The 13,211-nt window shown below is 39.5% G+C and overlaps 4 protein-coding genes across 5 annotated transcripts; 3 read left to right on the forward strand and 1 right to left on the reverse strand.

Annotated features, from left to right (window-relative positions):
- The first annotated feature begins 51 nt into the window (after positions 1-51).
- LOC111810756 (NAD(P)H-quinone oxidoreductase subunit T, chloroplastic-like) lies at positions 52-5,063 on the forward strand. The gene is made up of 4 exons (XM_023697532.1): positions 52-361; positions 2,854-3,585; positions 3,979-4,437; positions 4,539-5,063. The coding sequence occupies exons 3-4, from the start codon at positions 4,136-4,138 to the stop codon at positions 4,960-4,962; spliced, it is 726 nt and encodes a 241-aa protein (XP_023553300.1). The 5' UTR covers positions 52-361; positions 2,854-3,585; positions 3,979-4,135; the 3' UTR covers positions 4,963-5,063.
- Positions 5,064-5,550: 487 nt separating this feature from the next.
- On the reverse strand, positions 5,551-6,378 carry LOC111810762 (protein PHOTOSYSTEM I ASSEMBLY 2, chloroplastic-like). 2 transcript variants are annotated; one of them, XM_023697551.1, is made up of 4 exons: positions 6,200-6,378; positions 6,042-6,131; positions 5,861-5,907; positions 5,551-5,763 (listed from the first exon to the last, which is right to left on the reverse strand). In XM_023697551.1, the coding sequence occupies exons 1-4, from the start codon at positions 6,314-6,316 to the stop codon at positions 5,676-5,678; spliced, it is 342 nt and encodes a 113-aa protein (XP_023553319.1). In that variant the 5' UTR covers positions 6,317-6,378; the 3' UTR covers positions 5,551-5,675. The 2 variants fall into 2 exon arrangements, with proteins under 2 accessions (XP_023553319.1, XP_023553311.1); XM_023697543.1 differs by having other exon boundaries at positions 6,042-6,157; positions 6,226-6,372.
- A 448-nt stretch (positions 6,379-6,826) lies between these two features.
- LOC111801461 (patellin-3-like) lies at positions 6,827-9,512 on the forward strand. The gene is made up of 4 exons (XM_023685472.1): positions 6,827-8,176; positions 8,313-8,437; positions 8,511-8,661; positions 8,822-9,512. Exons 1-4 carry the CDS (start codon positions 7,136-7,138, stop codon positions 9,074-9,076), a joined length of 1,572 nt encoding a protein of 523 aa, XP_023541240.1. The 5' UTR covers positions 6,827-7,135; the 3' UTR covers positions 9,077-9,512.
- Positions 9,513-10,870: 1,358 nt separating this feature from the next.
- LOC111808798 lies at positions 10,871-11,675 on the forward strand. Its single transcript, XM_023694986.1, has one exon. The coding sequence runs from the start codon at positions 11,084-11,086 to the stop codon at positions 11,549-11,551; it is 468 nt and encodes a 155-aa protein (XP_023550754.1). The 5' UTR covers positions 10,871-11,083; the 3' UTR covers positions 11,552-11,675.
- The last annotated feature ends 1,536 nt before the right edge of the window (positions 11,676-13,211 follow it).

The raw sequence follows: 13,211 nt of genomic DNA on the forward strand, positions 1-13,211 counted from the left end.
AATTGCATCAAAATAACCCTTTTTAAGCCTTTAACACTTACCCATCTATTTGTTTTATTTTTTTCCTTTTTTCTTTCGGAAAGAAGCTTCGGACTTCTACCGCGAGCGTCGTAAATTGAGCACTTCCACCAAAGAAGTCGTGGGTGGACGAATGAACTGAATCTGAACCATGGCGTTCACAGCAATATCTTCTTCAATGCCGTCTAGTGCTTCTGTGCGTTCAATTCTCTCCTCCCAGTGCATATCAACTCCCACCACTCCTTCACAGAAATCCTCATCTCTCTCGTGGGCATCTTCATTTCCGTCCATTAGCCTATCTAGAGGCTCCCCTTTTGTCTCCTCGAATCCCGCGCATGCCAAGGTAAAATTTCTTTACTGGCAGCCTATTCAATTCCCTGTTTATTCCGGAGGATATCTTATTTCCATTTTTAAGTTTATGATTTATCTGTTGTGGACCACGAATTTCTTGCACATGTACTTGGTTTTTATATGAAAAAATTCTGGAACTAACAAATTTACAAAGGCAAAACAAGTTGCTTTGATTATTCTTAAAAATTTTGGCTATTTTCTCTATTGTTGTTCACTTTTATTGGGATAAGTTATGTGAAAATCTAGTTTCAGAAAAATCGATTGGTATAGGAATGGAATCAAAATAAACGGAAACCTGAAACCTGAAACACTAGTGCAAAAGTTGGGGAAGGAGAATTATCTGTGAGGAAGTTATCTGTTGTGGATTTGCTGCCAGTTATGTATTCAAGCCAATGGACAATACGAACTCGACTATATTGTAACTTTCATAAAACTTGCTCTTCAGGATATGGTTTGAGAATTTGAAAGAATACTGCCGGCAGTCATCTTTAAGTGAATAGTCGTGCTGTTATTATAGCTGGAAAAGAAAAAAATGACTATTACATTGTATACAGAGAGTTCTCAACTATTTTCTGCTTCGTTCCAGGTCAAATGGCTTTATTGCTGTTGCTGGGCAGTTCTCCAGTTCCGTATCTTTCAAATTCTTCATTTTCTACCTTGTATTTAAATTGAGCTTGGAATTGATGACAACATTTCAGATTTAGAATAAATACACTTGAGCCGTTTTGAACCCATGACCACTTGGTTAAACCTGGGAGAAGTTCCCTAAGTTGAAATCCTCGGACACATCTTGGTTATATTAGCAACTTACTGACTTGAGCAACATTCAGGAAGATTTGCATTGAACGAAGTATAACATCTGTCTTTTTGAAGAATTGGAATAGAAAAGCCCCCTTTGGTGGCAATGCTGTTATGGACGCGGCTTTCATCACAGTTTTTTTCCTTGGTCTATATCATATTATTGGTTCAAAAGTTTGTTGCTATCTGGAAAGCTTGGGTACAGGGTCCAACACTTGCGCAGCCTGTGATTATGAGGCTTACTAGCAGCTACATGGATAATAGGATGTAGAGCAACCAAACCATTTGGAGTAGAAGCAATAATAAATAGCCGAGGATAGCAAGGCTTTATAGAAGGTTAGATAACCAAAGATCTTTCCACAAAAAAAAAAAAAAAAAAAAAAAAAAAAAAAAAAAAAAAAAAAAAAAAAAAAAAAAAAAAAAAAAAAAAAAAAANCTGAATGCCAATCATTAATGTTAGACCCATGAATACTAGCAATAACCTGTTGCCAACAAGAAGAAGGTTCAGTTATAAAACACCAACCTCATTATGCTATCAAAGCCAAATTCCTGTTTTCAATGCTCCTATTTCAAGACCGCCATCATTCTGAGCTTTTGTAACAATTCTCCATCGAACCAAATGAGTTACTTTCCCTCCTTCCTTTCCTCTCAAAGAAAAATTGAAGAAGTCTTTTGAACTCCACTCTAACCAAAGACCATAAGAACTAAAGACATATAATAAGGCCTTCCCTAGATAGAGTAAAGCGCTTCCATCTATCAATCATCAGAATCTATTATACCATAGGATAAGAGTTCCTGCTTTTCGTAATGATTGGAAGAAGGAATGACAACTCCTTTAATCAAAGCAGTTCCTGAATCACAAGGAGCAGTTAATGTTTGACTACAAGGTATGGAAGAGAACGTCTTTGGATCTTCACTTGTATCCAAACAGAGTTTAAGAGAAGAGGAGCCCAAGAGTCGCAAACAACCTTCTTCAACATCTGGATTGATTAAAGAAACTTCTGGAAAAATTATAAAAGAAGCAACCATTTATTTTTTCCGAGAATATTGAAGAGGGTGAGATTCCTTTGATCTCCTTAAATCAATTTAGTACCATGAGGGCTGAGAATCTCTGTACGGGAAGGATTCGAATGCGAAACATTCTTGGCAATAGGCGAAACCTCTTGAACTGGAACGGAAGCATTAACTACAGGGGGAACTGTAGGAAAACCGGCCTCAAGAGACGTCTTCATTAATGGCGTTGGCTGAACTGAAACGTTATCAAGGGAATTCCGTTCGTCTCATTAAAGGGCTGTAATAAAGATTGAATGCCTTACAAGAGTCTTCTCCGGGCAACGAGGCAACTTCTTTTGGAGTGAGTAACGCCTCTGATGGAACGAGGCAACTTATTTTGCTAAAATCTGTCTGCACCACCTCCTATTTTTTCTAATCCAAAAAGATTTGAGTCGTAAGTAAAGTCTTACAAGAATCCGTAAAAACGACGCTGACCTTCCAATTCATCTTTACATCATTCTTATAACTATTAATAGATGAAGTAACTTTTCCAATATCCAATTTCTTTAGGGAAGCTGAATTTGGTGAGCACTCCTGCTGCACTTCAGAGAATCTTTTACTGTTTTAAGAGAGTCGAGTAACTTTTAAATTTTGTTTTCTTTTGATAAACGACCAGTATGTTTACACTTGTAGGTTTTATTCATACAATCAGCTTGGACAAGAAGGTCACGAGGGGAGGCTGCAAAGCGACCAAACAAGAAATCATGGAAACAACGGACAGATATGTATATGAGGCCATTTTTACTAAATGTTTTCTTTTCAAAGAAATTTATCCATGCGAAGGTAATGCATAGAGGAACAAGCAAAGTAATATCAGTGGCGACAACAAATGCAAAGGATCTTAGGAACAGTTTACCGTCACTTACAGATCACAATGCATGTAGAGTAATAGGGAAGCTTATTGCGGAGAGATCAAAGGAAGCAGATGTATATGCAATGTCGTACGAGCCTAGGAAGGATGAAAGAATTGAAGGTAAGCTTGGTATTGTTATTGATACCATTAAGGAGAACGGGATCATGTTTGTACCTTGAATTTAAAAATCTGGAAGAATGAAACAGAAAAAGAGAACGACTTAAAGTAAGGCCTCTTATATAGGCAGCCGAGGATGAGACTGTAAAAGCTAACATCTTCCTATTTAACTCGTTTGAAATATTCGAAGCTGTTGCTCTTACTAAAAACTCCCTTGCATGCTATGCCAGATATGATTCTATTGGCAGACTTATCTCATGATTTGGAGAGCTAACTTCTGAAGTTTCTTTACTATATTGTGAAAGGAAGATTGTTAGAAGGAAATGGGTAACCATAGAACGTTCTTCCAGATATGGCAGTAGAGTCATAATGTCAATAATCACAGAAGAGGAGAGGTGGGGTGGTGGATTGGATATCTGCTTTTCTTCTCCATCTTACTATTTCAAATTTGTTCCGTTTTTATTTCTAAGCTTTCAAAAGATCTCTCTTTAGATGTTTTATTTTGGCATCAACTTCACATATTTATTTTAGTTCCTCAACTTTAAAAATTGACCATTTAATTCTTATCTTTGTTTTATTATGTGAGCATATATTTGCAGTGTATAACTTGAAATTAAGTACAAGGACTAAACTTAAGAAATAAGTCTTAGGAACAAAATGATTATATTTAAAAAGTACCGTGATTCATATAGACATAATGAAAGTTGTAGGACAAAAAATGATTATTTTTAAAAGTGTAGGGCTTCTTTTTATGCGAATTAAACAAAATTTTCGCTATCAATGGCCAGTGTGGACAACGGGTTCTTGAAGGCCCCACAAAAGGCGAAGGCAAAGGCAAAGGCAACGGCAGCAGCAGGTGTAAGTATCTCATCCATAGAAACAAAACCAGTGGTAGTGGTTTTGAGTTGAGTCTTTCTTAACCTTGCTTCCGTTTCATTCCGTTCCATGGCCATGGCCTCTCCTTCTATTCCCAATTCTCTCTTCTTGAACAGAACCTTCCACTCGCCTGCTCGCACATTCCGTACATGGCCGGTCTACGCATCCCAACCTCCCAACAACCGCCAAAGGCCTCCACCGGGCGTCGACACAAGAATTCATTGGCAAAATGATGAAGAAGGTTGGATTGGAGGCCCTAGGCCTTCCCAATCCCGGCGAGACCAGAAGGAGCAGAATAATAATAATAATAATAACGCGTTGGGTCCAAGTTTGGCCGATTTGCTCAATAACTCATCCGACTCTCACTACCAGTACGTGAGCTTGGCTAGCTGGCTGCATATGCTTCGTTAATTTCGTTTTGAATTTGATTGATGTTGGTATCATGGTTTGTTCTGTGTATATATGCGCGCAGGTTCTTAGGAGTCGGTGCTGAGGCTGACCTAGAAGAGATAAAAAGTGCGTATCGGAGATTGTCAAAGGAATATCATCCCGACACCACCTCTCTCCCTCTAAAAGCTGCGTCCGACAAATTTATGAAATTAAAACAAGTGTACGAGGTCCTCAGCAACGAAGAAAGCCGCAAGTTCTACGACTGGACGCTTGCTCAAGAAGAGGCAAGCCGCCAAGCTGATAAGCTGAGGATCAAGTTGGAAGATCCTTACGAGCAGGAGCTGCAAAGCTGGAAATCCACTCCAGATATGGTCGATCGCCTTGCTGGAAGGAACATGGACTTGAGTGATCAGGCCACCACAGCTCTTACCTTGGATATCCTTATCATTCTCTTTGCTATAGGCTGCATTGTGTATGTCCTCCTCTTTAAGGAACCATATTATTGATTAGATACAAACTACCATACAAGTACAACACACTTTCAATCGAGTGGTACTTTTCTTTCAAAATCAAATTGAATATCGAGTGGTACTTTTCTTTCCAGCGACACACAAATTATTCAGTCATCCACGAATACTATATATATATATGTGTGTGTATAGTACTCGAAGTGAATGGAAACAGAAACAAACCGAAGTGGAGGGATTAATGGTTTACTGTTTCTAGCGCTGGATATGACATGCTGTGCATCTGGTTCGCGACTAATAGCATCTGAGTGCCGCCTTGTCCTCGAAACGGATCCATAGCTACCGTCGTAGGATAGGATTTTAGTTTAATTAATTTGTTTGCTCCGGAAAAATGGCAGAGATGCGATCGAGAGTCGGGAATATCCGCCCACCTTAATTTTATGTTTCCAAGAAATAGCTCCCAAATAAGTCTCCACGAGAATCGGTCAAGCTGACTAATATTTTCAAAACAAATGAATGATGGAGTTCGAATATGACAGCCTCTAGTTTAGCTATATTTATTTTCTTCTTTCTTTTTCTATCACAACCACTTTTTTCCTGCAAAGAACCATAATTTACTTTTATCACTTTTTAGAACAAAATGTAGTGAAGTCTTAGAATTGGAAACCATATATATATATGATACAATGCAAATGCATCACATTAGAAAATAGACAAGTTGAAGTAGATAAATATAAACTGGTGCGAGTGCATTATCTTTCTCCCCTTTGTTCGGGGGTGAGTCCTCCTTTTCCACAGTCAGGGCAGCTCTTTAATCCAAATCCTTGGCACTCGAAACATCTGAAACAAGCAAAATGAAAGGATATGAATAGATGAGTTTAAATTAGTTTGAGTTGGAACAAAAGTAAGAGATTGAGTGAGTGAGTGAGTGAATGACTTCCAACGCTCGAAGATGTTTCCGTTTTTCTTGTTTCTCCCAGTCCCCTGAAATTGAGTTGAAAGCAAACACATGAAGGAAATTAAGTTGAAAGCAAACACATGAAGGTATTATAAGAGGAGAAGATGTTAAATGTGGAGTGAATTGAGCATTGAGAATTGAGAAGGATGGGATGGGTAACCTTGCATCCGGGACAATCGATAGCCCCTTTACCTCCACACGTTTGGCACCTTTTGGGCAGCGAAAATTTTGGCGCTGCAGCGAAGGGGATGTTGGATGGTTTACTTCTACTTTTATTTTGTGGCAGTNCGAAAATTTTGGCGCTGCAGCGAAGGGGATGTTGGATGGTTTACTTCTACTTTTATTTTGTGGCAGTATGGCGAATCCATGGGGTGGGAATGGGAACGGGAAGGTGCTGTTGTTGCTCTTTGAGACAGAGCTGCCGCACCACGCCATCTTCCTTTCTTTGGGCTTTACTGTCGTCAATTCTCCTCCTGTCTCTCAACTTTATAATTCTCAATGTTATCCATATTCCACCGTTTATTCTACACCACTCTTCTTCTTCTTCTTCTAATTTTTCTTCTTATTATCTTGTAATATAATACTCTCCCCTAAACCAAACATTAATTAGGTGCCGTACGGATGCCAACTTTTCTTACTAGTCTTTAAATTTTTTTGGTCCTGATTTTTATTTAAAAGAAGAAAATTACTCGATCACCTTAAAAAAAAGTTTGAACAAGTTAAAAGAAAGTAACGTGTGAACCAAGAAGATTCTTATTCATTTAATTGAATATTTGTTAACTCTCTTCCCTTCAGATGTGATATGTGATATTTGGAGTACTCTCTATTTAGGTTCTAACTATAAAAATTGAGTTTTGAGGAGGTGCAACTGGTGCCTGCTTCATACTACTTCGTTATGCTACCCTTTTGTTGATTTCCTCCTTGTGGTGGAGGATCGACTAGAAGTGGATCCACAAAGAGCTGCCAGTAAATAGTTCCCGCAAAAGTGCACATTATCTTGTAATCATCTTTAACATTTGTTGAGTAAAATAGTATTAAATCCCAAAGAAATTGATGTAGTTGAGGGAGTTTCTTTTTCTTTTGTTATTTCATTTCATTTTTTCTTTTTCACATGGCGTTGCGATGTCGAATTTCACCTATGTTCACGTAATAAATTACCAAAGACCACCGAAAGGAAGACTGCAAATTTTTAGCGCCCCCTTTCGTCTTTCCCTTTCCAACTAAGATTCGTTTCACTTCTACGCCTTTGTTTTGATGGCCGACAACATTCCGACAGTTGCACCCCCCGCCGATCGCCAACCATCTAGCACCCAGGAAGAAGATCCCCCACCCCCGCTCACTCCTGTAGAATCTGTGCTGGCGGTGGCTAATTCTCCTGCTCTACCCGAAAATGAGTCGATTCCACCAACAGACGTTGTTGTCGAGCCTGTATCGTGTACAGCTGCTGTAAAGGAACTGGTTTCATTGTCTCCTCCGACAGCAGTGGTGGAGAAAGAAGAGCCACTGCAGCCACCAGCTCGATCTACCGAACGTGACTTTGAGGTAGAGGCAAAACCTTCCGATGCAGGAAAGGACGTCCTTGGTGTTGAATCTTCTACTAAATCCAATACAATTGAAGAGCAGAAGATTCCTCAGGCTTTGGTTTCTTTCAAGGAGGAAAGTAACAAAGTGGCTGATCTTGCAGATTCCGAGAGGAAAGCCCTTCAGGAACTGCGGCAACTTGTCGAAGAAAATTCCGTAGTTAGGGAAAATCGTGCACAGGAAGTCCTGGAGGCAGCTCAAACTGAGAAGAAGCTGTCAATTTGGGGGGTTCCTCTTTTTGAAGATGACCGGACGGATGTGATCCTCCTGAAGTTTTTAAGGGCGAGGGAGTTCAAAGTGAGGGATGCATTCCTTATGTTTCAAAACACAATTAGGTGGAGGGAGGAGTTTGGCATCGATTCACTTGTCGACGAGAACCTGGGGGATGATCTGGAGAAGGTGGTGTATATGCATGGATACAGCAGGGAGGGTCATCCAGTGTGTTACAATGTCTTCGGAGAGTTCCAGAACAAGGATTTATATACAAAAACATTCTCCGACCAGGAAAAGCGGACCAAGTTCTTACGTTGGAGGATTCAGTTCTTAGAAAGGAGTATTAGGAAACTCGATTTTCATCCTGGAGGTATTTCTACTTTATTTCAGGTTAATGACCTCAAAAACTCCCCTGGTCCTGGCAAGCGAGAGCTTCGATTGGCCACTAAACAGGCTCTTCAGGTGCTTCAAGACAATTATCCTGAATTCGTAGCCAAACAGGTTTATACAATGTCTTCAACTATTTTCTTCATCACATATAGTTGAGGAGATTAGGATCTTGATTTCTTAATTCGTAGAATAATATTTACTTGATTTGGTTGAAATTTGATTATTGTATTGAATGGACCTTCATAAGGTATTTATCAACGTTCCTTGGTGGTATCTTGCATTCTATACGATGATCAGCCCGTTTCTAACCCAGAGGACCAAAAGCAAGTTTATCTTCGCAGGGCCTACGAAATCTGCCGAGACCCTTTTCAAGTCAGTAAAGAAAGAGTTAGTTTTATGTATTAATTGTTTTTCCTGAGTTGGGTATGATGATCTACCAATGCAGATACATTTCTCCCGAACAAGTTCCAATCGTGTATGGTGGCTTGAGCGTTGACTATTGTGATTGCAACCCAGATTTCGATGCTTCTGATCAAGCAACGGAAGTCTCAATAAAACCATCAACTAAGCAAACTGTTGAAATTATAATTTATGAGGTGTGATAGAGAGACGTGTTATGTCTCTGTATTTCATGCTTTATGCTCTTTGTATGCAAGCCTTTCTTTACTTTCTGTCCATGCGTTTGTGTAATATTCAGTGAAGTACCAAATAGGAGTATTTATTCTGTGTGTGATTGAGATATTCATTGCGTTGCAGAAGTGCATTATTGCTTGGGAGCTACGTGTTGTGGGATGGGAGGTGAGCTACAGTGCTGAATTTGTGCCTAATACCGAAGAAGCATACGCTGTGATAATACAAAAGGCAAGAAAAATGGCCGCAACTGATGAACCAGTAATCTCTCAAAGTTTCAAAGTCTCTGAACTGGGAAAACTGTTATTTACTATTGACAATCCAACCTCTAAGAAGAAGAAGCTCCTGTATAGGTTCAAGGTCAAGGTTTTAAGAGAGTGAAGCATTCTAGCCCCGATATCGGTGCCTGCGAGAAGGGAAAAAAGAAACACGTAAGGCGCCTTACCTCCGTTGATTTTACCTTTGCATCTTTGAATATATTAGCGCAATCATTCAGTCTGTATCTTAGTGCTTGTTTGTTATGCCATCGCATATTATTTGCATAAATTCGAATTCGTCATTTGTTATTTGGTCATTTTATGTGTTTTATTTTACCTCATTTGTTTCTCACCTTTTTTTTTTTTCTTTTTTTGGAGTTGTAAATCTTGTTGATGGTGTGTTGAGGTTTCATTTTGTCACTGTATTTCCTTAATTCCGTTTTGCTTGTCTGTCTCTCTCTATGAACAGTCTCAGTGAATTTCATAACTCGATCTATTTAGACAGTCAACAACTCTAAACAGCTTTGTTCGTTATAAATGATAATAAAGGTTTGGATGGACTTCCCCCCAGGTTGTGTACTAGTAACTGCATATTTTGTATAACATTGAGAAACAAGGGGGGACAGGACAGTGGATGGTCTTTGTTTGTCATGTCTCCGACCATATCATACTCACAACTTTAGCTGTGTACATCACTAAGTTTAGCTTTCTTGGGTATGATGAATCTTACAAAGCATACGAGATATGTATAGGGTGGTCATATTTATTGACCTGGATTTCCTTATGCCCATATAAATCAAGCTTAAAAATTCGCTGCTCCTCCTAGCTCCCATTGTTTCTCTCCATCTCCCTACAGCTTGTACGGTCGTGCAGATTTCCTCGTACGTTGTTGGATAAGGGGGCGGTGGTCGTTTCTTTAATTAATGGAGGAATNCTAGCTCCCATTGTTTCTCTCCATCTCCCTACAGCTTGTACGATCGTGCAGATTTCCTCGTACGTTGTTGGATAAGGGGGCGGTGGTCGTTTCTTTAATTAATGGAGGAGTTTTGAGTTCCCTCCTAGGAGCAGAGGTTTTGGTTGCTAGAACTCTAGCCTGTTTGAGGGCTTTTCTTGGCGTGAGTCTATTTTTTCTAGTTTGTGAAAAGTGCAATTTCCAAAAAAGAAAATTGAAGTTTTCATGTAGCAGGTTATCCTTGGAAGAACGAATATTGTTGATGGAGTTGTGAGAAATAGATATGGCTTGTGTGGTTAAAGGGACTTGAAGTTAGTAGTGTTTTAGACAAAGATGTTAAAGGGAGATGGATCAAGGAGTTCTTCCTCCCTCTGTGGTTGGTGAGAAGGATACATTTTTGGGGTAAGTTGAGATGTGTTCTCTGTTGTGGGGCCTTTGGGGTGAGCACTAGCAGAACAGTAGAACCTTTAGTGGAGTTGAGAAGGGCCCATGGCTCAATGTTTGAAGGAGATCAATGTTGTCTGAACTAGTACACTTATCAAAATTAAGTTGGTTCTTTATTTCAAAAAAACTAATTTGAAAATATATTCACATTTAATAAAAACTATTGTTATTGGAAACGCTAAAAACTAAAACTAATAATAAAGGGATTACAACTGCAAGCCTAAAAAAGAAATAGAAGAATCTTAGTTGGTAAAACAGATTGTTTGTTAATTTTTTTTAAAAAAAATTACTTTCATATCACACTTGAATATGATTACTTGTTAATTTACTTTTTAAGATAAAATGAATTAAAAGTAATGGTACCATTATCAAATATGATGTCTGATACTCCAATGAATATCATCTTGTTATATTTATTTCACCACGTTACTAGCCATTATTTTATCAATGCGTATAAAAGTAATCCAACAGAAACAAAAGAAAAGAAATTCTTAATTAAAATATCAAAGCGATAGTTAGCATAATTAAATATTGCTTCACATTCGAAGCATAATTTCAAATAATTAATTACTTAAATTATAATTATATAACAACAGAGAGCGTTTAGGTTTGGGTCTGAAGAGGAACAGGCATCTTCATCGTGAAGACCCACAACCCTGACTGCCAGCCATAGCCCCAATCCCCTCAATTGTCTTCTCCCCCTCCTCACACCATGAAGTCCATCTTCCAAGCCCGATGTCTTCGATCCCCAACCTTCCGGTTTTACTTGCAAATCAGCACGTCATCATGTTAGCCACCGCCGCTGCCGCCGCCTCTTTTTGGCTTCGTTCCAGTCGGAGCCGCTTTTTCATTCTCTTGCTTTGTTCCCCCCTCCTCGTTCCCATTTTCTGCGCTACTTTCCCCATCATCTGTGCCATAGAGCTCTGCATCCGCCTTGCTCGTCACAGGATAAGGATATGTCTTCGCGATTCCCCAGAAAGCGAACGGTTGCGGCGATGTGAGGAAGGCGGCTGCAGATCAGCGCTCCCGGAGAAGGTTGGCGATGACGGGGAGGAGGATATCGGCCTATTACAGAGGTACTTGGATGATCAGCTACTGCTTGTTCGATCTGTTTATGAATGTGGGGATTGTGCCGACGACTTAAGTGGGGATGCTCGATTTTGTGACATTGAAAATAGCAATTTGATTCCACTATTAGGCTGATACCAATTCACTTTTTTTTTTTTTTTCTTTTTAAATTTTCGTTTTGTTTTTTCTGTTGTTAGTGTAAAATAATGTCATTAAATCATTGAAATTTTATGAATTTCTAACAAGTTTAGCGAGCTTACTATTCTATGCGTATGCGGAGTTGTTGCCTGTGCGGTTATTCGCAATGTCCAGGACTCGAATCGAGAATTGGTCGTTTTAGAAATCTGGCGATAAAAAAACAAGAGAAATTCAAGATGAATCCGAGAAAGCTTTTGTAGCAGACAAATTAGCAGGCTCGGAGAGCAATTGGAGAAAGGCAGGGCTAAAAATCCAGGTGTTCGAGTAGGATGTGTTTCTAATACATGACATTGGTGACACGACACGTAATCTGACTTGTTTAGGAAAGGTAGTAGAATTAGGTTGCATGTTCGACCAAAACATTGAGCGACTTCATAAAAAATGCAGCCTCAAGTACATATCCTTGGGCGGAATAAGGGCATTTTGTGTGGGTGAATAGAATGGCCGAATAAAGGCATCTGAATGCTAGAGGCCACTGCCTTAAAATACACGGAATATATCTTGCTCTGCATCACGGCCAACTGCTGCACTCGCCAACATAGCTGGAGATGAAGAGTCCACACGTCCATTCCCNCTTGCTCTGCATCACGGCCAACTGCTGCACTCGCCAACATAGCTGGAGATGAAGACAAAGCCATAGCAAATTCATCGCCGCTTCCAATGGAGTTTAGGTTTAGTACCATCTCCAAATAGTAAACTAACCCCTTTTCAATTTACCCCCTTTACGGTTGATATCTCAATTTGCATCTCCGAAGGTGAAGCAACGACCGAGATGCATAAGCCGTCCTCTGCCCCGCGATCTTGGCCTCCTCATTACGGCTTCGTTACTTCCAACCATACACTATTAACTGACAAATAGAGCTACTTCTACCGTGATCTGTTAGGACGCTTATGAGTAAAAGTACCATGGGTATGGATCCTACCCTGGATGTGTGAAACACTTGACACTTGATTAAACAGACACTTGAAACTTGATTAAAAAAACACTTGACACTTCATTAGTTGCTTAACAANCCTCATTACGGCTTCGTTACTTCCAACCATACACTATTAACTAAGGACAAATAGAGCTACTTCTACCGTGATCTGTTAGGACGCTTATGAGTAAAAGTACCATGGGTGTGGATCCTACCCTGGATGTGTGAAATACTTGACACTTGATTAAACAGACACTTGAAACTTGATTAAAAAAACACTTGACACTTCATTAGTTGCTTAACAAATGATTCACAAATGAATAATTGAGATTAATACACTTCTTACCTAGTCATATCACCCTACCAAAGGTTATATACTGTGAGCCGTTCTTGTTTCTCTCTTGCCTGCTTATATAATGTCTATTTCAAAAATCTCATTTTCGAAAATTTCTCTCTGCCCTAGTTTTCTAAAACCTTCCCTTAAAACGAGGCCAAAGGGTCGAGAATATGTCGCTTGAACGTAAGCGACACAAGAACGAAATGACTTAGCACATTTGTCGTTGGAAAGTAGTTTAGGGTCTNAGGTTATATACTGTGAGCCGTTCTTGTTTCTCTCTTGCCTGCATTAACTAGGGCAGAGANGTTGGAAAGTAGTTTAGGGTCTAGGGTTTAGGGTTTAG

Source organism: Cucurbita pepo, chromosome LG01, assembly GCF_002806865.2.
Source record: "Cucurbita pepo subsp. pepo cultivar mu-cu-16 chromosome LG01, ASM280686v2, whole genome shotgun sequence".
Taxonomy (NCBI): domain Eukaryota; kingdom Viridiplantae; phylum Streptophyta; class Magnoliopsida; order Cucurbitales; family Cucurbitaceae; genus Cucurbita; species Cucurbita pepo.

Bases quoted from the DNA above. Each gene is read 5' to 3' on its own strand.
- LOC111810756 (XM_023697532.1), top strand. From the start codon at position 4,136: ATGGCCATGGCCTCTCCTTCTATTCCCAATTCTCTCTTCTTGAACAGA. The intron at 4,438-4,538 runs GTACGTGAGCTT...ATATGCGCGCAG, and splicing joins TCATCCGACTCTCACTACCA to GTTCTTAGGAGTCGGTGCTG.
- LOC111810762 (XM_023697551.1), bottom strand. From the start codon at position 6,316: ATGGCGTGGTGCGGCAGCTCTGTCTCAAAGAGCAACAACAGCACCTTC. The intron at 6,132-6,199 runs ATCCCCTTCGCT...AAACCATCCAAC, and splicing joins GTAGAAGTAAACCATCCAAC to ATCCCCTTCGCTGCAGCGCC. The intron at 5,908-6,041 runs GTTACCCATCCC...ACTCAATTTCAG, and splicing joins TCGATTGTCCCGGATGCAAG to GGGACTGGGAGAAACAAGAA.
- LOC111801461 (XM_023685472.1), top strand. From the start codon at position 7,136: ATGGCCGACAACATTCCGACAGTTGCACCCCCCGCCGATCGCCAACCA. The intron at 8,438-8,510 runs GTCAGTAAAGAA...CTACCAATGCAG, and splicing joins TCTGCCGAGACCCTTTTCAA to ATACATTTCTCCCGAACAAG. The intron at 8,662-8,821 runs GTGTGATAGAGA...ATTGCGTTGCAG, and splicing joins TTGAAATTATAATTTATGAG to AAGTGCATTATTGCTTGGGA.
- LOC111808798 (XM_023694986.1), top strand. From the start codon at position 11,084: ATGTCTTCGATCCCCAACCTTCCGGTTTTACTTGCAAATCAGCACGTC.